Source organism: Zingiber officinale, chromosome 8B (assembly GCF_018446385.1).
Source record: "Zingiber officinale cultivar Zhangliang chromosome 8B, Zo_v1.1, whole genome shotgun sequence".
Taxonomy (NCBI): Eukaryota; Viridiplantae; Streptophyta; class Magnoliopsida; order Zingiberales; family Zingiberaceae; genus Zingiber; species Zingiber officinale.
In genome coordinates this window covers 104,517,047-104,537,605 of record NC_056001.1, presented here as the reverse complement: position 1 = coordinate 104,537,605, position 20,559 = coordinate 104,517,047, and the positions used below count along the sequence as shown (strand labels likewise).

The window sequence follows — 20,559 nt, the reverse complement described above, 5'->3', positions numbered from 1 at the left end:
AGGAGATTTGGAGTGGGATTTCGATTCCCTACTCCACCACACATGCTATTCTCCCTCTTTGACACTTTCCATCCGCATGAGAGACGGGAAATTAGGAGTGAGTTGTACTTTGAATACGAAAGAGATCATTTTAATGAGTTCAATAAAAAAATTTATATGGAAATAGTATAAAGAAGTATAATTGAACCTCTTAAATTGGATTGAGTTAGGGTTCAAGACGGCTATTATATCGATCTCTCTTTTTTTATCTCCAATATTAATTATGAAATCCAAAGAGAGGCAAATGAATCAAACATTCATTGGTAATGATCCTGTCTGAATCGCTGAATCAGCGGACGCTGGGTACGGGGCGCTCTCCTTGTTGCTGACGTAGATCCCCGACCGGTCGTACGACGCTCCGGCGAACCTGCAAAGAAGTCGGGCTGGGAAGGGATTCCCGGCGACGACCCTCCGACGCTCAAGTCAGGCAAGTGGCCAACAAAGAAGTGACTCTCAATCTCCTAGAATCTCCTTCCAATGAAGTGTGAGACCCTTTATATAGAGCTACGAAGAGTCTCACGTACACATACCTAGGTGAGTACGTGTCCTCAGTCCATACCTTAGCATGAGCTTGTCAGATAAGCTTACCTGACACCATACTGCTACAGTCCGAGCAAGTTTCTGATGGGACACCGGAACCCTCTGTCATAAGATCTTGCGTACGACCTACTCATCGAACATACCCGCTGTCAGTAGATGTTCCCTTGTCCTTTTCTCTTTCTATTCCCTGTCGAGTGCCCGGCCGGTCGACAGTCCCCACACGTCCGGCCGGACGGGCGTGCTGGTACACTCGGGAGATTCCCGGTAGTGTGCTCGGTGGACTTCGCAGTATTGATACTTTATACCTTCGGTTGAGCGGGCCACCCGCTCGGCCATACAACCCTGTTAAACATGAGCGTCGGAACCCCAACCCCTCGCCGGGTGCCTTTGACTTCGATGAGACGCCGTTCGGCCTCCCAGTCTCACCTTCTCCGGTCGATCGTTCGACCCTTTGATTTCCACGTGGCGTTGACTTTCCTCATAGGAGGGGTCCTGTTCTTATCGCCGGATCAGGTAAATTTAGTTTAAGTGTTCTTACTCAGTAAGAATTTCAACGTGCATTAAATTGAATGAATAAATTAATATATTTATGGACAAATATTATGAATTGTAAGAGCTTAACAATATCTAAGTCAAGCTTAAGCAAGGCTAAGTTAAAAAATTTGACTCAATTATCTTACCAAATAATTTTGAACAATCCAAATTTTGGATCGAATTGACGAGGGAATAGATATATTTTTCAATTGACGATCATTAATCTTTCAAATCATATTTATCCTACAAATATAAGCAAATTTGCTAACCCTCAATGGATGGCATGCAAAATTGTGTTATCTACTTATAAAAGCATCTTGTGCTCAGTCATGTGAAACATAAGTGTCATTTTGGCATAAATCCTTTTCTTTGGACTTGTTTGAGGAATCGGTATCGTGATCAAGCACTACCATCGCACAATAAGAAGATAATACATATCAAGCTACACCTACATCGATCATATGACAAATTTGAATTAACTTTTTCCCGCCTTCGATAAGGACTTCAAACTAATGTATGGTTGCACATCATCTTTCATTAACTTGGATAGATAAGCAAAAACAGTCACATTGATAGGTTTCACAGCATCAAAACATTGTCACACATACATATAGGCGGTCTTTCATATTTCTTCGGGCGGTCGCTTGGTTTATTGCTCAGATAGTAGAACACTCGAAAGTATTGCTACATGTCAATGACTCTGAAAGAGTCACGATTCTTGACAACGATGTCGTACATATGGATGGACTTGAAACGGGCAAAGTCAATCGGGAGGGAGATGAGGTCGAGTGAGGAGCGCTTGTGGAACTGGAGGAGGTCCGGGTCCTCGTAATAGCGCTCCCAACCCAAAGCCATCAGCCTATGTTCAAGGGAGGCATAAGAGCCTATCACCTCATTGGTGGGGGTGAAGACGAGGACCTTGCGCCTCGCCGTTGATGGCTGCTCGGTGCTGGATGTGTTCTCAACCAGCCGCACCACACCATTCTTGAACACCCAAACGCCGGCCATGAGATTAGGGAGCTAGCTAGAGAGGTTGATTGTTGATGTGGTTGCGATGGAGGAAGTTGTAGCTCATTGGAAGCATATTTATAGCCAGAGCTTTGATATGTTGGATGAAGATATGATATGAGGAATTGCATGGCATTTGCAGTCAAATTTGAAGGCAGAATCTAAACTTTAAAAACAAAGACTTTCTTTTTGGATTAACGAAGGTCGTTTTCCTCATCCAAACTACCACATTTTCCATTCATAGCTTTTAAACTAAAATTTATATTCTTCGACATACAATAAAGTGATAGGCTTCATTCACAAGTAAAGATCTTAGTCTGTTTATTCACCTTCTCATCGACATTTATCTGACCAAACTCCGCACGAAGACCTCCGATCAGTGTTTCGATCAAGTTTCACACCGTAAGTTCTCGATCAAATTACTTTGGTAGAAAAATTATGATTTGGAACTCGAGATTCAATTCGAATGAAATTAGTGTATAATCAATTTGTAAAGGTATTGTTCAAGTTTTTTTTTTTGCTTTGGACCATTCTAACTAGCAGTGTCCTTTTCTTGAGGAAGAACTCATCTCATTAGCTGGGCATATGTATATATTCTCGTATTCACGTTCTTTACTCTCTTTATCTGTTAAACCTTGATGGTGATCATAGTTATCGATGTACACATATATTCATAGTTAAACTAATTAATCAAAGTATTAGCTTGGTTAATTAACCTGTTTAAGACATAATGTTCAACCAAAACAAAATCTTGTTTGATAAACAAGTCAAAAACATAATCAGGAGAGAATATATAAAGTGCGTGGAGATTGGTGCGTGTGAATTCCTTCAAAACTGTGGATCGCGATTGTTTTAGTAGAGTATTTATTCCATCCCATTAAATTAAGAATCTACAGGTTGCAATCCGTAGCATGTGAATTTCACGTGGGAGTTTCCTTTGCACGGAAAGGAGCATCCACTGAAAATGCACGCGAACTTTGCGTGGGAGTGTTTTGAGTTGCATAGAACTGAGAACGAGAAGAATTCGGAGGCTGCTGTTAGCCGACAGGTACTCTGCCTGAGCGCGGTGTCGGCAAGCAGGCTGAAGAAGGTGGAGGGGTGATAGATGGCCCCTTTTTTTAACCTACGGGCCAGTTTTTAGAGTCTGTCATATGGAACATTGAACTAAGAACAGTAGGAAAGTAAGGTGTAATAACAGGTCAGTTGAAGTAAACAATGACAGCATTAACAAATGTTGCATTTGCATAACTGGTTTGGAATGCTTTGGGCATTCCCTCCCAAATCGAAGGTGGATTAACGTTCCAACGGCCTCTTCAGCAGCAGCTGCAGCTGCTTCTAGGAAAGAACAGGCGAGTTCATTCGAACCGTTCCATCTGTAAATAAAAGCAATTCAAGCATGAGGATTCTTAATCAAATTAACTGTGATACAGAATTAACTTCTCGCGCCGAGCACATAGAATTCGCCAACTACTAAAAATCATTAGTCCATATTAGCGCCATTTCTTGGTGGACTCGTTTGTTTAGCTTCTTAGTACATGAAGTGTGTACCATTAAGCAATAAATAGGGAACAATTTCCATGAAAGTGAATGATATCGTGTAAAGCAGAACAAACATCGACCTATTAAGTTGAAACATTTTTAAAAAAACTACCTTCCAAAGGCCATCATTCAGATAGTGCATGTTGTCAACTGCAATTCCTTTGTTGATAGATTTTCTGCACCGAATAAAAAACAAATGTTCATTGCGTGATAATTCAACATTCAGCATAATATAGATCGAGATAGATGTGCGATAAAATGTGCATATGCTGCAACTATCAATATGATAAAACCCATAGAGAATATCCTGCATCTATTTAGTAAATTGATGAATGACTGTATGGATAAAGATCTTAATAATAAACAGAAATTGGTTGAAATAGAATTAAGATATTGAAATTTTGTGATCATGGTGTCAGTGTGCTCTTTAGGCAAATAAAAGGAATATTATAATACTACAATCCACCATACTTTCTGAATCAGAGTTTGAGTAATTAGAGGCCTATACAGAAAGAAAACAAAAAAAATTAATGTAGCTCAGGCAATAAAGCTTAACATGGATGGAGACAGTTACTAGAAACGATAAAATAAGAAAATACATATAACCAAGGGTGATCGAGTGTCATTCGACTATATGATAAATTAAGAAGATTGAGATGATACAAAATGTTTAAGAGGCAACCATTAGATTTGATAGTTGTGCTAAATTTATTAGAGATACCATAGAGAACTATAGTAGATTTAATAAAAATTGGTTTAATAAATCTAAATATTGCTAGCCATACAGCCTAGCCTAAAGTTTATGATGTGCTTAGATTCATCTAGCTGACCCAAATAGCTGGAATAAACATGCATCATACTTTCAAAATTGGCGGGTTTTAACCTTTGTACTCTGAAAGTTGTGTTGATACAATCTAATGAATTTCACTCAATATGGTGCTTAATTATAATCATTACTGGAAATTGAACTCCAGATACAATCTTATACACAAGTTCTTGGATGTAGATTTGAATATCATAATCACTCGTACTGACTACTCTAGCTGTATATCATAATGAACTTACCAAATATTGTTTGAATGCTAGGTGACTAAAATGCATCAATATTTTCTATCCCAACCATATGTAAGCACATTGAAATGTAGACATTAACATTAATTGGACTTTATATTAATAAAAGGCTAACTCACATATCTTTTGCTGAAATTTTTGTAAATCCAATAGCCAAAGCGTGTTGTTTTCCCTCTGCCATTATGGCCTACAAGAATATTTTGAAACAGTTCAACTTAACGACATCAAAGATTTGAAATCCAACATACTTTCATAGGCTCAAGCAAACATTTATCCACAAATAACAGGTGCATTATGAAAAAATTGGAAACCTTGCGTGTTTAATAGACTAAACAAACCAACTGTTAAAAAAGTAACCATCTCATAATCAAGGACCAACTGTTAAAAAAAGTAACCATCACATAATCAAGGACCAAGGATGGGTTTGATATGTTAACTGGAATACAAGAATTTTATGACATATAAGGCGAAGGGTACTTTCTTTTCTATCCAGACTTAGAAAAAGTTATTATCGTGTATGAGATCAAAAAATTCTTCAAGCTTCAAACTAAATCAAAGTTTTCACTTCGTTGGGTATCTTAAACATGGGATTTATAGCTGAAATAGATTCAAGGATTTCACATTCCCCCAGTGTCCATGAAGCTTCAATCCTGGGAGGGGTTGCATGGTAGAACTAAAACTTGAAAGCTTGAGGATGTCTGACTCAAATCCTCCTGTCGAAGGGCTATAACAAATGATGTTTGTAACTTCAATGAGAATACAATTTGGGGAATGTTATCTTTAGAATATAAAAATGTGTGAAAACCATAGTCCAGATTTGAAGAAAAATGGGATAAAATGCTAGTATTTCCTAAGAAATCTCATACTAATTGAGTTAAACATCTCCTATCCAGAGTAATAAAAGTGACAGGTTATGAAGGAATGACTGGGTCATTAAGTTCAATTACTATCTATATGCTGGCAGATCATACGGAAAAATCAATGTATGCAAATAGATAGATGTTGTATCTTTTGCACTAGCATGGACTGGTGCAATCACCACAAAATATAGTATTTAGGCAAATGCCCAATGTCAAAGTTAAGTTAGATGCATTCACAAATGATGGTAACTCATCCATTCAAACCTCATAAAATTTTTAAATTTATAAATATGAAATTCATGATTGTACAATTTATTCATTCGTCTCACATATGTCTGTTGGAACCCCAAGGTTGTTTTGATGTGATCAACAAGTTAAGTTAGGTCCTGCGTTGTTTCTAACCTTGTGTCTAAGTGTGCAGGAGCTTAGGAACACAGGTAGTCGAGCGGAAGACGCTAGCGAGAAGGACGGCAGTCCGAGGGACGAGGTGCTGCGGAAGAGTACACCGGCGGACGAGAAGGAAGCGCGCGGTGGTTCCGAGGGACGAAAGCCGGAGCGGAAGATTGCTCGGGGAGCAAGAGACGCAGCTAGCGAGAAGGTAGACGACCGAGGGACGAAGACTGCGGATGAGTACGCTGGCGGACGAGAAGGAAACACGCGGCAATTCCGAGGGACGAGAAGCCGGAGGGAAGCCCGCTTGAGAAGACCGGAAGTTGGGTTCGGGTGAGCCCTTTTCCGGATGGCAGAGATCACCCAAGTAAGCGGATCCGGAGCGGAAGACCCGAACCGAGGCGGGACTAAAACGGAGCATAGGTCCCGGACGCAAAAGTCAACCAGAGTTGACTTTTTACTCCAGGGCGCCCGGAGCAGCCCGGGGCGGCCGGAGCAGTCCGGGGCGCCCGGAACGTGAAGTTTGACCAGAACGCGTCTTTCGCGTTCTGGACGTTGGGGGATAAAGTTTTATCCCCCCAGGGCGCCCGGAACCCTTCCAGGCGCCTCGACCAAGACTATAAATATAGCCTTGGTCCAGAAGCTGTCAATCAACTAAGAACTCAAGCATTCTTTCTACACTTGTACGCTTTTCTGTTTTAAGCTTCTATTGTGCGTTTCATCGCTGTAAAAGGCTTCTCCGCCTGAAGGAGATACTAGTGCTACGCTTTCTTGGATTAACAACCTTCCCGGTTGTAACCAAGTAAATCTCGGTGTGCCTTTTACTTTTCTGCTTTTATTTATTTCTCTTATTTTACAAGTGTTAGTTTAAGAGTTCGAGAAAGGTGTTTGCGTTTTGATTTTTGCAGGGCTATTCAACCCCCCCTTCTAGCCGGCCCAACGGTCCTACAAGTGGTATCAGAGCCAAGACGCTTCAGGAGGACTAACCGCCAATCGAAGCAAAGATAATGGCCGGACCAAGCATCCACCCGCCGAAATATGGAGGAGATTTCGCTACGTGGAAGAATCTGATGCAGGTATTTTTTACCACAGACTTTGAATTAACTTTAACAATGGAATCCGGTTTTGTAGCTCCAGAAGGAAAAATGTCAATGGAAAAAAAGGAGCAGGCTGAATTCGTGGCGAACGGCAAAGCAGAATACCATCTGCTAAGCGTTCTTCCACCTCAAGAAGTCAACAGAATCGGACAATACCACTCTGCAAAGGAACTTTGGGAAAAGTTCCTCGAGCTGCACGAAGGGACTTCCGAAGCCAAGCTCGCCAGAAGAGATCTGCTTCGGAATCAGCTCACCAGCCTGCAACTTGGGGAAGATGAGACAGTCGCGCACTTGCACTCGAGAATCAAAGAGATCATCACCGGACTATCGAATCTCGGAGAAACGGTAAGTAACCGAGATTCGCTAAGGTACGCACTAAATTCATTTCCTAGAAATTCAAAATGGGCATCACTAGTAGATGCCTTTTATATTTCTAAAGATTTAGAAAAGATCTCGTTAGAAGAATTTTTTTCTACCTTTGAAGTGCATGAGTCAAGATGTGCAGGAATGAAGGAGCCCAAGAACAACGTCGCCCTCAAAGCTTCGAGAGACGAACCAGAGTCGGAATCTTCTCTCGATGACGAGGAAATGATAATGATGGTAAGAAGATTCAAGAAGCTTTGTAAATCCAGATCTACTAACCATCCGCAGGGAAAGAAGAAAAGGACGATCCGCTGTTACCACTGCGACGAAGAAGGGCACGTCAAGGACAATTGCCCCAAGATGAAGAACAAGAACAAGGAAAAGGGTAAGAAGCCTATCCAAAAGCGAAAAACCCTAAAAGCGACGTGGGACGATACGTCGTCAGAGTCGGAAGTCGAGGCATTCTCCGGACTTGCTCTAATGGCAAGTCATCAAGACGACGACTGCGAGTCAAGCTCTTCCGAAATGAGCATCGAGAGCATCGATGAAGGGGGAGCTTCGTCAGAGGAAAGCAGTAGTTCAGGGGGAGACACGGAAAACGAACTCGACAAGGTAAGTCAGGTACGTTCACTTCCTCCCGATAAACTTTATAAATTTGTTAAGTTATTAACTAAAGACTGCTGTAAATTAGAAAAAGAAATAAAAAATTTAAAAATAATCTTAGCTAAATCCTGCCCTCTAGAAGAATTAGATAAATCAAAATTGGAAAATGAAAAATTGAAACTTGAAAATAATGATTTGAAAATTCAAGTAGATAATTTGAAAAACCATGCATGTTCATCTAATTCTAGAAAATTAAAAAATTTAAATTGGTATTATAGATATCACCCAGGACAAATTAATAATATCTCTAGAAAATATGTCCCTAAGAAATTTTTAATCAATCCAGTAGGCTGGAACCTTTATTGGGTTCCTAAATCTTGCTTAGTCTAAGGTTTTAAAATTAAAATTAAAATTAGCGCTTTTCAGTGAGAAAATTAAACAATGAATTTCTCTATGAGGTTTTGTGTAAGGAAGTGGTTGTTGCTCCAATAACCAAGAAGGCCTAGTGCCTCGCCACGACCTGGAAGCCAAAATATTGAAATAAATGTTTAATTAACTTTCTGTCAAAGCATTAGAATTAATTAATGCTTTCAAAGTTTAAAAAAAAAAAAACATTTTCAAAATATTTTTATACTTAGAAAAATACTTTTTGCCAAAGTCAAATTTTCACTTAGAAAAATTCTCAAAGTTTTCACTTAGAAAAATTTTCTGCTTAAGTTACTTAGAAAAATTCTCATTTTTTGTTAATTTAGAAAAATTTTCATAAGACAATTTTGTTTAAGTTAAAAGACCATTTTGAAATTGAAAGTCTTTAAGAAATTTTTTTTACTCTAAGTCTTTAACCCTTAGTTCTTTTTAAACCCCATTTTTTTGTGATCAAAGGGGGAGAAGAATTAGTATAAGTCTAGGGGGAGGTAGAAATAGAAAATTGAAAATTGAAAATTTTTAAAATTTAATTTTGTTGCACATTATTGCAATAACTTGTTTTAATTTTATGTCTAGTTTTGACCCTAGCTTAACTTGGGTTGATCACACCAAAAAGGGGGAGATTGTTGGAACCCCAAGGTTGTTTTGGTGTGATCAACAAGTTAAGTTAGGTCCTACGTTGTTTCTAACCTTGTGTCTAAGTGTGCAGGAGCTTAGGAACACAGGTAGTCGAGCGGAACGCTGTGCGTCCGAGGGACGAGGTGCTGCGGAAGAGTACACCAGCGGACGAGAAGGAAGCGCGCGGTGGTTCCGAGGGACGAAAGCCGGAACGGAAGATTGCTCGGGGAGCAAGAGACGCAGCTAGCGAGAAGGTCGACGACCGAGGGACGAAGACTGCGGATGAGTACGCTGGCGGACGAGAAGGAAACACGCGGCAATTCCGAGGGACGAGAAGCCGGAGGGAAGCCCGCTTGAAAAGACCGGAAGTTGGGTTCGGGTGAGCCCTTTTCCGGATGGCAGAGATCACCCAAGTAAGCAGATCCGGAGCGGAAGACCCGGACCGAGGCGGGACTAAAACAGAGCAGAGGTCCCGAACGCAAAAGTCAACCAGAGTTGACTTTTTACTCCGGGGCGCCCGGAACTGTCCGGGGCGCCCGGAGCAGCCCGGGGCGCCCGGAGCAGCCCGGAGCAGCCCGGGGCGCCCGGAACAGTCCGGGGCGCCCGGAACGTGAAGTTTGACCAGAACGTGTCTTTCGCGTTCTGGACGTTGGGGGATAAAGTTTTATCCCCCCAGGGCGCCCGGAACCCTTCCAGGCGCCCCGACCAAGACTATAAATATAGCCTTGGTCCAGAAGCTGTCAATCAACTGAGAACTCAAGCATTCTTTCTACACTTGTATGCTTTTCTGTTTTAAGCTTCTATTGTGCGCTTCATCGCTGTAAAAGGCTTCTCCGCCTGAAGGAGATACTAGTGCTACGCTTTCTTGGATTAACAACCTTCCCGGTTGTAACCAAGTAAATCTCGGTGTGCCTTTTACTTTTCTGCTTTTATTTATTTCTCTTATTTTACAAGTGTTAGTTTAAGAGTTCGAGAAGGGTGTTTGCGTTTTGATTTTTGCAGGGCTATTCAACCCCCCCCCCCCCCTTCTAGCCGGCCCAACGGTCCTACAATGTCTAGTAACTTTTATTCCTTTATAACAGTTAGTTAAGTAAATATACACTATCACATATCACTATGAGTACCACTTGTGTCAACTTTCTGTTGTCAAATTTTTGAGCAGGTGGTGTCAACAAGTTGTCAAAAATAGGTTTAACATGATATTATTCTAGTGCTTTCATATTTAATATGGCCCTAGCTAGCTCGCAAGTCTTGGACAGATTATGGAGTTTCTAATCCCAAAGTTAAGTAAATAATTAGTACCTAAAAAGCTTTCAAACACGAGAATATAGAAGTACATGTTCAATAAATAAATAAGCAAACACAAAGTAGACATTAACTATGTTTCTATAATAATTATTCATAAAATTTTCATTGTTCAACAGAAAAATAAATGTTGGCATGCCTCATTCTCTTCACATGCAAATTTTTTTGAATAATTTCTCATCCAAGATGAATTTTCTTGCATTGTTATCGTCAAATTTTTATATAAATCATTGTTGAATGAATTCAAGAGTCGATGATAACAAAATGATTCTCAAAATGGCTAAACTTTTCAAAAAAAAAAAAAATAATAAAAATTTGAGATATTAGAGGAAATTAATTTAGGTATATGCCCGTGTTTGGACAGTAAGGAATTTTTAGCATTTTATGTATGCAAAAATCAAATTTGAAAGGGAAAATATGAAAATCAACAAATTATTGTGCACGTTTAAACTCTCTTAGCTAAAAAATTAAAGTACATTTGTTTTCTTATCAATAAGCAAGTAATTACGATTTTTCTAAAACTAATTTTTATCAATGTATTTAAATTTATCACATGATACTATGAGATGAAGTAACTAGCATGGTGCTTGAAGAGTGAGCACGGTATGAATTCCCCCAACTCCAAGGGGCACATACAATTAAGTCTTAGTTCTATTGCTCGGTCAATGTGTCTTGTCCATGTTTCAAGAATAAAGAATTTGATTATGCTTCCAAATATTTTTATATGTAAATGAACATGTACCACAGGAGTTTCCTCCAATACTTCTTCATCCAGAGCTCCGCCAGGGGACGTGAGTCCAGGACACATTATGTTTGCACCTGATAGGACAAATTTAATAGCACCTCTGTCTACCTGAAATTTCTTCATTATATCTGGATCTGAAAGAGGAAGAGTAAAGTTAAGAGAATAAAGAACATTAAGGAAAATATATGCAGTCACAATATATGAGATTCAGTAAACAAAACACAAGAACCATCATTCTTCATTGTTTCATATTGTTGAGGATGTCATGCAACATGAAAAGAATTTTCAGACTTGATAAAGTCAAGTCCACTTCCTCGAAGAGAATGCATTGCACTAAGTTGCTAAGGTCATATGAGTTTTCATAGATATGATACAAAAAAATAGCTGCAAGTATATTGTACTTTAATCAAGATGAGTTTTATAATATAAGGTATATTTAAGTTATAACATGCATTTGTTTATAAATAACAACTAATAATAGGAGTAATTATTGAGATTTAGTTTAAAAATTTAGATAAAAGGGCAGCCCAGTACACGAAACTCCCACCAATGCAAGTCCAGGGAAGGGTCAGACCATATTGGACGCACAACAACAATTTTACCATTGTGTCAAAGCTCCTCTTCAGTTTAAAAATCTAGATGCAATATAAAAATATGTTTGTGACTAGTAGGTGTCTAAAAGACTTAACTATGTGAAACATTTACAAATTAAAGGTCTTACATATCTTACACTATGATTAACCAATCTAGATTATGAAGATTGTCTAAGCTGAGTACATAATAGCAATATCTATTACACAAAAGAATACTACCAAGAAGAACGACAATGCAATTATATTTGATAATGAAAAGGATACTAAGGACTCTTGGTGGACCAAATTAACTCAATGAATAAGGGGTAACCATACATAGGATATACAGATCATCTTTAAATTATACATCCAAAAGTTGAACTTAATAGTAAAACAATAAAATGATAGATGTGATACATTACATTGATGAAGAAGCCTCAATGTTGGCATGTAAGGTCCATCACGAATGTTGAAAAATAGTGGCACATTGTTCACCACCACAAGATTCAAATGATTTTGACTAGATAAAGGAGAAATATTAATTAGAGAGCTAATTCTATTGTGATTTCATCACTCAAATTAAACACATTAATAGTAGACACATGTTATAATTTCTTAGTATCTATATGGTCCATAAATTCAAGTCCCAATACAACTTTTCAAGTTAGAGAGCTATGCATAAGACAGTGACAAAATGCTAACAAAAAGTAAAGTAGAAATATAAATGGCCAAATACATTTATTCTAAAAGCCCCACTAGAACAAATTCTTTTTATCAAGCTACTAAAACTGAATAAAGAATGACAGAAAAATAAACCATCACAGTATAGCCCAAGATTATTTTAAAAAAAAAGATAGCCCCTCATTCAAAAGGAACAAGGTTATTGTTCCTATTATAGGAAGCACCAAAATTGACAAAAAGAGACTCGCCATGAATATAGAACGAGGACTATTATAATAAATTTGTAATAAAATATAAATACATCACAAGAAAGCATCAAGAGACATGTTTAAGAACCAGCTAGCAACTCAAGCTTGTAACCCTTTGGAATTGAAAAGGACATCAAAATATATCGCATAGCATCAACACCTTTTCCCCCTTCTTCAAACTACATCATGGGTTAAATCTACTAGAAAACTCTGGTCTTTTCTTCAATTATACTAATTTTCGATTCCTAGAAAATAAATTTTGCCCTGTATGCAACTAATTATATAGTATAATCAAGTAATATTATAAGAAATATCTAATTATAAAAATTAGCCTTATAACAATGTAATTCTCTTAATACAGTCATGCTTCTCAAGATGATTGATATATGGGTAGAATATCCAATCAATTGAATCGTTTAAAAACATTAAAAAGAAAATCTAAAAGAGCCTACAAGTTAACTTGATTAAAATCTAAATATCGTATCCAAGTGAAAGCTTAAAAGCTATGCACAAAAGAAAGGATGTACCAACCATTTTGCAACAATGAGAGGCACCTTTTTAGGAAGCATGTCGTCCAACAAAGGTTCCAGACCAGGATACTGTAGTTAAGTTATTTATATCAGATATAAAAGCATACTATCGTGATGCAACGATAGGTTAGTATTAACCACAATAGAAAGAAAAAGACCTCATCAGCTATGCTTTGGCGAATCTTCCGTTGTACAGATGCCTTTACTTGGTTTTGTGCAGATACATCTTCAAAAGAGAATCTTCAAGTGATATGAAAAAAATTAGCATTTCAAGCCTATAGGACTCACAATTCATATTCTTAAAAGTAAATTGAATTTGTAACTAGTTATGTTTCTAACTAATGGAATACTAGCACATATAAAGCTTTTCAAGTTAAGGAAATATGAAATATATGACACATGGAATTTGTTGAATACAACCTTTAAGTGAAAGGTATATTTTCAAAATTACCATAATTTTTTTAAAGCTTTTATCTAATTCCCTTTTCGCATAGTCAAGCTTTCAAGTTTATATGAAAAAGCAAAATTGATACAGGAAGATTAAACATTCAGTGATCATCAAACTATAGACTTAGTGAGAGAAACATGCAGAGAGATGAAATACAATCAATGCCATTCCTTGCATCACCTTCTATTTTTTTACCTGATTCTGGAATCTTCTTTAAGACATGTCTCATATATGCACCATTCATTGGAATCAAACAATTCATTTGTAGATCTCTCCTATTTCTTTTGATTATGATACTCATAATGTATTTAGTTAATGGCATTAAGGTAACCAGGTTAATTGCTAGAACAATGAAAGGAAGCATAGTCTTTTAAGATCATAACATCAATGCTACATTTTTTATCCAAACTTGTTGGAAAATTCCTTGCATTCACCAAAATCATGTTTTTTTTTGGAAGAGATTTTAGTATAGTGGAGCAAAATTAGGACAGAATCTTCAGAAAATGATGCAGATGGATTATTGTAGATTCCACAATTGAAGTCAAAACATGCCCATGGGAAGTGAGGATAAAACATTAGGTGATTAAGTAGCTGAGACATTTTTAAAGATTCATCCTTATTATATGTTTCTGATTTATTACAATTTCATACATTATTGACTACATTTTCTCCTTCCCAGATAATTCTTATCAATTTAGAGTAGATTGAACCCTTTTCCTAGTGATGAAAAATTACTATAGAATAATGGCTAAGCTTTAAATGTTCATCCCATCAAAGTTAACAATAATAAACAATTTTATAAGTGTATTTTTTTAATGACCTTAAACAACCAAAACAAGGTGCAGAACTGCAAATTACATGTCCACGATGTCAACATCAACCAAGAATTTCAACTAACAAAAGAAAAAAACAACATAATCAATAAATGATTGCCAACTCAGTCAACAATTAAAAAAACAACTCAAAAAGCACTAAAAATGGACTCAAACATGATGTTCTGGGATCAACTCAACCCACTGCCTCCAAAAAAACCACCCCTACAGATATATTCCTTAAGGAATAGTTCAATTCAAGTCCTTGATCTTTTTTCCACAATTTTTTTACTCAAATATTTCGATAAGAGTTGGAAAAGCAAGGGGAAGTGACTTTTTTCCTTAACAAAAAGTAGAAGCAAACCTAATCATTCAACACTAAATTTTATTTTTAGAAACATTGAATTGGGGACTAAATTTGACAAATTCTCTCTTTCATATTCTAGTAGATCATACACGAATAACAAATTCAAGTTATATTCTTATGCATAACTGAGAGGATTAGATAATGAAGAGATAGCTTTTTTTCCATGGTGCAATTCATTCTAGAAACTTTCTAAAGTGCCTAATGGGCGTAGGAACTCTTGACAAACCATGAATTGCTGCGCCTCCCTTTTCCATTGTGATTTTGTACTTCTTCTTGCCTTTCTTCTCGTTGATGCTATGTTCTCAAGTTTCCAAAACAGATCGGAGCTATTATTTTCCTAGATAGAGAAGTCACATGGTCTTCAGTGGTCCTCAATAAAAATGATTGGAAAAGATAAGAGAGGAAGAATTTTCTTCCAAAACCAAGATTTATTTTTGGCCCAAATTGGGGTGCAGTGTAGGCTTTAACAAACAATTTTCCTTTTAGTTCCATCCAAGTTTTTAAAAAAAAAAAACAGGTGGAAGGAAGATAATGTAGTGCCTGCTTTTAAGGAATCAACATGTTCATCCATACCTTCTGATCTATGTAAAAGGAGACTAATAGATGGGTCGTTAACCTTAACTTCATTCTCCTAATCCTAATTATGTGACACCTTTTTATTGAGGAGAAACAACCTTCTGCTTCGACAAATATAGTATGATAAAAATGGATTACTTCCAACACCATCTCCTAAAAAAAAGGAATCTCAATAAATCCATCTCTAGTTTGCACATCAAAATTGCCTCTAAAATCAAATAGTGAACTACCCCATAGAATGCTTTAATTATAAATAAAGTATATCAGCATCGTGAATTTGTCCCAACTATTTAGAATCTATATGGATATTATCATCCAATCAGCTCCAGGTCAGGCTTATCACCAGTAAGTCAAATCAGTTACATCATTTTATTATATTAACAAAAGTTTTCTTTGATCCATCCCTACCTCTTAGACCTTCCACTTTAATTGATTCAACTTTTATAACTGCAAAAACAATTATAAACCAAAACATATGACCCAATGACATAAAAAATGATAAAATCCGAACAAAGGGGAAAACAAAATTGACATATGTCATAACTTTAGTATAAGAGAGTTTCCACGAAGTATATCATATTTTGCCAAGCAAACTGCTCCCCGAACGCTTGAAAAATACAAGTTAGCATCTGAACTTTGAACCTAAAAACACTGATTTCAAGTTCACCATGGTGATAAACATCATAAAGTACGAATCTAATTTGGTAAGCAGAAATCGTGCACAATAACTAAGCAGTAGGCCGAAAGTGGGCGAGAAAACCCTAAAGCATAAGGGAACGTATGGAACAAGAGGAATCCACAAAACTGTCATCGGCACTTCCGACGGGCAAACGAAGGAGGCGCGATTCAAAACTCAGATGCGCGATTCGACGGACAAGAAGAAAAAAATAGCGAGAGACGAGATCAGATTAAACTGAAACGCGTACGGTATGGAGAGCGAACTCACTTCTTGAACATGTTGGAGGAGAGAGCGAGGGCAAGCGCGATCCGGCGATAGAAAGGGTAGAAGCGGAGACAGACAGAAGCTGGAACGAGATGCGGATGGCGTCGAGAAGAAGTGGGTCGAGCCACCATGTTTTTATTATTTATTTATTTATTTATTATACAAAACCCGGTCCCATAAAAATTTTCAATCAACTATCAGTCACGAGGTGGATCCCGCGGTCTTCACCGCCCTGTAAGACCATCCAAGCAAACTCATGGATTTTTTTTACCTGTTGTGGGTACTTCGGCTCACGATAGTCTAGTTCAAGTTTTTCTACAAAATTTAACGTCAGCACGTGTCTTTAGCTCTACTAAACCTTAACTACTGCACCATACACATGAGAGCAATATTCCAGATTTTGCATTCCACTTATGCTCGAATCATAAATGTTGGTTATTGTTGAAAATTAGATCCACTACCGTAGCGATTATTTTAGTGCCGGATTCATAGATATAGAGGAAGGTTCATGTAAATATACAGGTCATAAGCGTATGACAGGGTAAACCCTAGGTCGTCAATTCCTGAGAATCGACCCTGGTTATTACGCCAGAGATACCATATGTCCACCATCTGCGCTACGCCCTGGAGACAATTTAGATAAATGACATCGAATTCAGATTAGATTGAAAAAAAAATTTATATAAAATTCTAATCTAAATTCGATTTAAATTTGAATTCAACCTAAAATCCTTAAATTCGGATTTCATCAACCTAAACCTATCCAAATAATTCAAATAACGTGATTAAAATGATTTATTTTATTTTATTTTCTATAATTCTCCATTTTTATTTCAATATTTTATTTTTATTATATACCAACATTGATATTGATATAAATATAAATATTTTAATTTTTAAAATAAAATTTCATTTAATCCTAAAATAACCTACTAACACTAAATTCAGGTCAATCTGGATCAACTTGAATTCGACCTGAAAATCTCTAACCTCAAAATCCTCTAATCCGAACTTGACCTGAATCTAAAAATTTCTGATCCGAACCTAATTTTTTTGGTCGACTTGATCGGATCATTAGATCTAGAGATGATAATGAGTAGGATTTTAATCGGATTTCATATTCTCCGTACTCATTCCAATTTATTAAATCCATTCTCATATTCATCTTCATATCATCATATATTTAACTTTCATCCTCATCCCCATACCCATCGGAGGATCAGGCATATGTTGGTATAGTAAATACTGTTGGTGCAATCGACCCAAGTTTGATCTGTACGATCATGGTTTTAATGTGTATGTCAAAGAGTTTGAATTAGACTTTCATATGTGTTTGATAGGTGTGTTTGAGTCTTGCAGGACTTGGTGAAACACACATGAGAAGTTTGGTGCAGCTAAGCTTGGGAAGCTCATCCTAGAGCTCGAATCCTTGAGTCAGTGAAGGATGATGTGAAAGATATCCGAGGGACCGCCGGATGAGGAGCAACAGAGTGGAGCCGAGGGAAGCGGACTTCAAGACAACGTAAAGATGGTACGGAGAGGAGTCGCGGGCTCAGGCGCATATGAGGGACGAAGGCCAAAGGAAGAGGGCTTCAAGGGCGACTCCGGAGAGGATGAGTGTGAATGTGTATGGATCAGTCGACTGGTGTAGTTGACTGGGAGCGAACAGAAGCATTCTGTTCGCTCAGCCAACAACTATCAGTCGACTGGTAGTTTTATCAGTCGACTGATAAATGACCGTTGACAAACCGTTGGTGCTGTGAAGTAGCCGTTGGCTACTGCCTACGGTAGCACCAGTCGACTGATGGTTTTGCCAGTCCATTGGTGCCGAGATGAGTTGATATAATGATCAACTCTCTCCTCTTATTTAAGAGAAGCTTTGGGACTTGAAGGAGGTCATCATGCTTATTGAATAACTCCTAGTATTTGTCCAAAGCTTCCAAGTCTACTCTCTTCCTCTCAAACCTAAACTTCATCATTGTAAAGAGGAAGAGATCCTTTGTGAGAGGTTTGCTCAACCGAGAAGGAGAAAGCTCTAGCCGGAGATTGTCGGGGATTGACCGCCGAAGGATCAAGGGTTTGTCCACCTCAAGGACACGTCGTGGAGTAGGAGCAAGCAATCTCCGAACCACGTTACATCGAGCTTGTTAGCGATTTGGTATTCTTTCTTTATTGTTTTCATTAGTTAGTTGTATTTCCGCTTGCGCACTAACTTTATAGGAGAAGCAATCGACTTGGGGGTGACCTAGCTATCCAACCCCCCTTCAAGCCAGGCATCGATCCCCTACAAGTAGTATCAGAGCGAGAACGCCCTTCAACAGACTAATCACCGAGAAGAGCACTTATCAAAATGGCCGGCTCAAGCATCCATCCATCCAAATTCGAAAGAGACTTCTCTTGGTGGAAGAAGAAGATGGAGCTATTCTTCGAAACCGATTTCGATATAATGCTAATTATAGAAAATGGTTTTGAGATAGCTAGGGACCAAGACAATAAGTTAATTGAGAAAGTAAGGTGGAGCAAGAAGCAAAGGGAAGAGCATGTAGCAAACTCAAGAGCAATGCATCACCCCCAAGTGTTATTCCCCAACAAGAAGTAACTAGGATTGGAAACTACATAAGCGTCAAAGACTTGTGGGAAAAGCTAGTAGAGCTTCATGAAAGGGCATCGGAATCAAAATTAGCAAGAAGATACCTCCTTCGAACTCACCTCACCAATATCAAGCTTGAAAAAGGAGAAAAAGTATCAATTTTACATTCTAAAATTAAGAAAATTTTAAATGGACTAACAAGTGTAGGTGAGACACTTACAAACTGAGACATCATAATGAAAGCCATCAATGCTTTCCCAAGAACCTCAACATGGAGCTCAATTGTAGATTCGTTCTACAGTTCAAAGGATCTAGAGAAATCTTCTCTAGATGAATTCTTCTCAACAATGGAGCTCCATGAAACTAGAGTTGAAGGACTAGATGGAGAAGCCCATAGATCAAGAGGAGTAGCCCTTGTGGCAAACAAGATGAAGGGTAAGAAAAAGAAGTCTTCATCCCCACCATCCTCGGACTCCGAAGAATCAAGCGCCTCAATGGATAGCGAACAAGAGGCGTATATGGTAAGAAAAATGAGAAGAGCATTTAAAAAATTTTCATCTAACAAATCCCATTCTAGGAAAAGTTCAAGAAGCAAAACTAGGACAAGAAAGATCATTTGCTACAATTGCCAAAGAGAATGACACATAAGAGATGATTGTCCTCTCTTGAAGAATAAGGAAGGAAAGAAGGAGGAGAAGAAGACAAAAGAAAAAGGGAAGAAGTCTCACAATCTAAAAGTAACATGAGATGATCCATCGTCATTGAAGGAAGAAGAGCATCATGTGTCCCATTTTGCTCTAATGGGAATTGATGATGTAGCCTCCACCTCATCCAAACAAGAAGATGGAAGGAGATCAAGTGAAGATGAAGAAGGGAGCTCAAGTGAAGGGGGGGATCAAACATCGAATTCGGACTTCTCAGTAAGTGAGGTACATAATCTTCCTCCCCATGTTTTAATTAAAATTATTTTAAGTGCAAATGATGATTTGTTTAAGGTAAAAAGAAAGAATAAATCTTTGAAAAATGATATTTGCATGTTTAAATAAAAATTAGAATCCATTCCTATTAGGGATAATGATATGCATGCTTTTTCTACTAATTCGAATGATTCATGTTTAGAAGAAAAAAATAGGAAATTAAGGGAAAAGGTAGAATACCTTACCAATGCCCTTAGAAAATTTGAAATTGGCTCTAAAACCCTAAATATGATTATTGGGAGCCAAAGGACAAGTTTTAAGAAAAATGGGTTAGGATACAATGAACCCAACAATGAAAAGATCTATCATTGTCTACTTGTTAGGGGGCAATCAAAAACCAAAACTATAGATAGAAAATTGATCCCTAAGGAATATTTGGTTAACCCAATTAGAAAGAATTTCTATTGGGTGCCAAAGTCAATCCTCAAGAGTTAGAGAATTTTTGGGTTAGTCAACCATTGAAATCATAATTCAAATATTTGAAAAATGGTTGATTTGAGGCTTTAAGGAGGAGCACTTAGCCTTGATAGAAATTCATGATAAAGAAGGCTAAGTAGAGGTTACCTTATTTCATCTCACAATGACTTTCATTATTTTCTAAACATAGATGTGAGATGATAGGATGATACAAATAATTCACTTATACTTATGGTATTTTGATGAGTTATGAAATGTAT

General features: G+C 37.7%; 2 protein-coding genes across 3 annotated transcripts; both read right to left on the bottom strand.

Moving 5' to 3' along the window:
- Positions 1–1,630: 1,630 nt before the first annotated feature.
- LOC122016696 (flowering-promoting factor 1-like protein 1) lies at positions 1,631–2,164 on the bottom strand. Its single transcript, XM_042574078.1, has one exon. The coding sequence runs from the start codon at positions 2,119–2,121 to the stop codon at positions 1,798–1,800; it is 324 nt and encodes a 107-aa protein (XP_042430012.1). The 5' UTR covers positions 2,122–2,164; the 3' UTR covers positions 1,631–1,797.
- A 1,091-nt stretch (positions 2,165–3,255) lies between these two features.
- Positions 3,256–16,441, bottom strand: LOC122016554 (malignant T-cell-amplified sequence 1). 2 transcript variants are annotated; one of them, XM_042573892.1, is made up of 8 exons: positions 16,319–16,441; positions 13,328–13,409; positions 13,171–13,238; positions 12,133–12,230; positions 11,136–11,272; positions 4,851–4,918; positions 3,773–3,836; positions 3,256–3,494 (listed from the first exon to the last, which is right to left on the bottom strand). In XM_042573892.1, the coding sequence occupies exons 1-8, from the start codon at positions 16,327–16,329 to the stop codon at positions 3,477–3,479; spliced, it is 546 nt and encodes a 181-aa protein (XP_042429826.1). In that variant the 5' UTR covers positions 16,330–16,441; the 3' UTR covers positions 3,256–3,476. The 2 variants fall into 2 exon arrangements, with proteins under 2 accessions (XP_042429826.1, XP_042429827.1); XM_042573893.1 differs by having other exon boundaries at positions 16,299–16,438.
- Between the last annotated feature and the right edge of the window lie 4,118 nt (positions 16,442–20,559).

Excerpts from the sequence above, each read along its gene's own strand:
- LOC122016696 (XM_042574078.1), bottom strand. The coding sequence starts at position 2,121 with ATGGCCGGCGTTTGGGTGTTCAAGAATGGTGTGGTGCGGCTGGTTGAG.
- LOC122016554 (XM_042573892.1), bottom strand. Across the intron at positions 11,273-12,132 it reads ATTGAGGCTTCTTCATCAAT|ATCCAGATATAATGAAGAAA; the intron begins GTAATGTATCAC and ends TTCCTCTTTCAG. Across the intron at positions 3,837-4,850 it reads AAAATTTCAGCAAAAGATAT|AAAATCTATCAACAAAGGAA; the intron begins GTGAGTTAGCCT and ends TATTCGGTGCAG.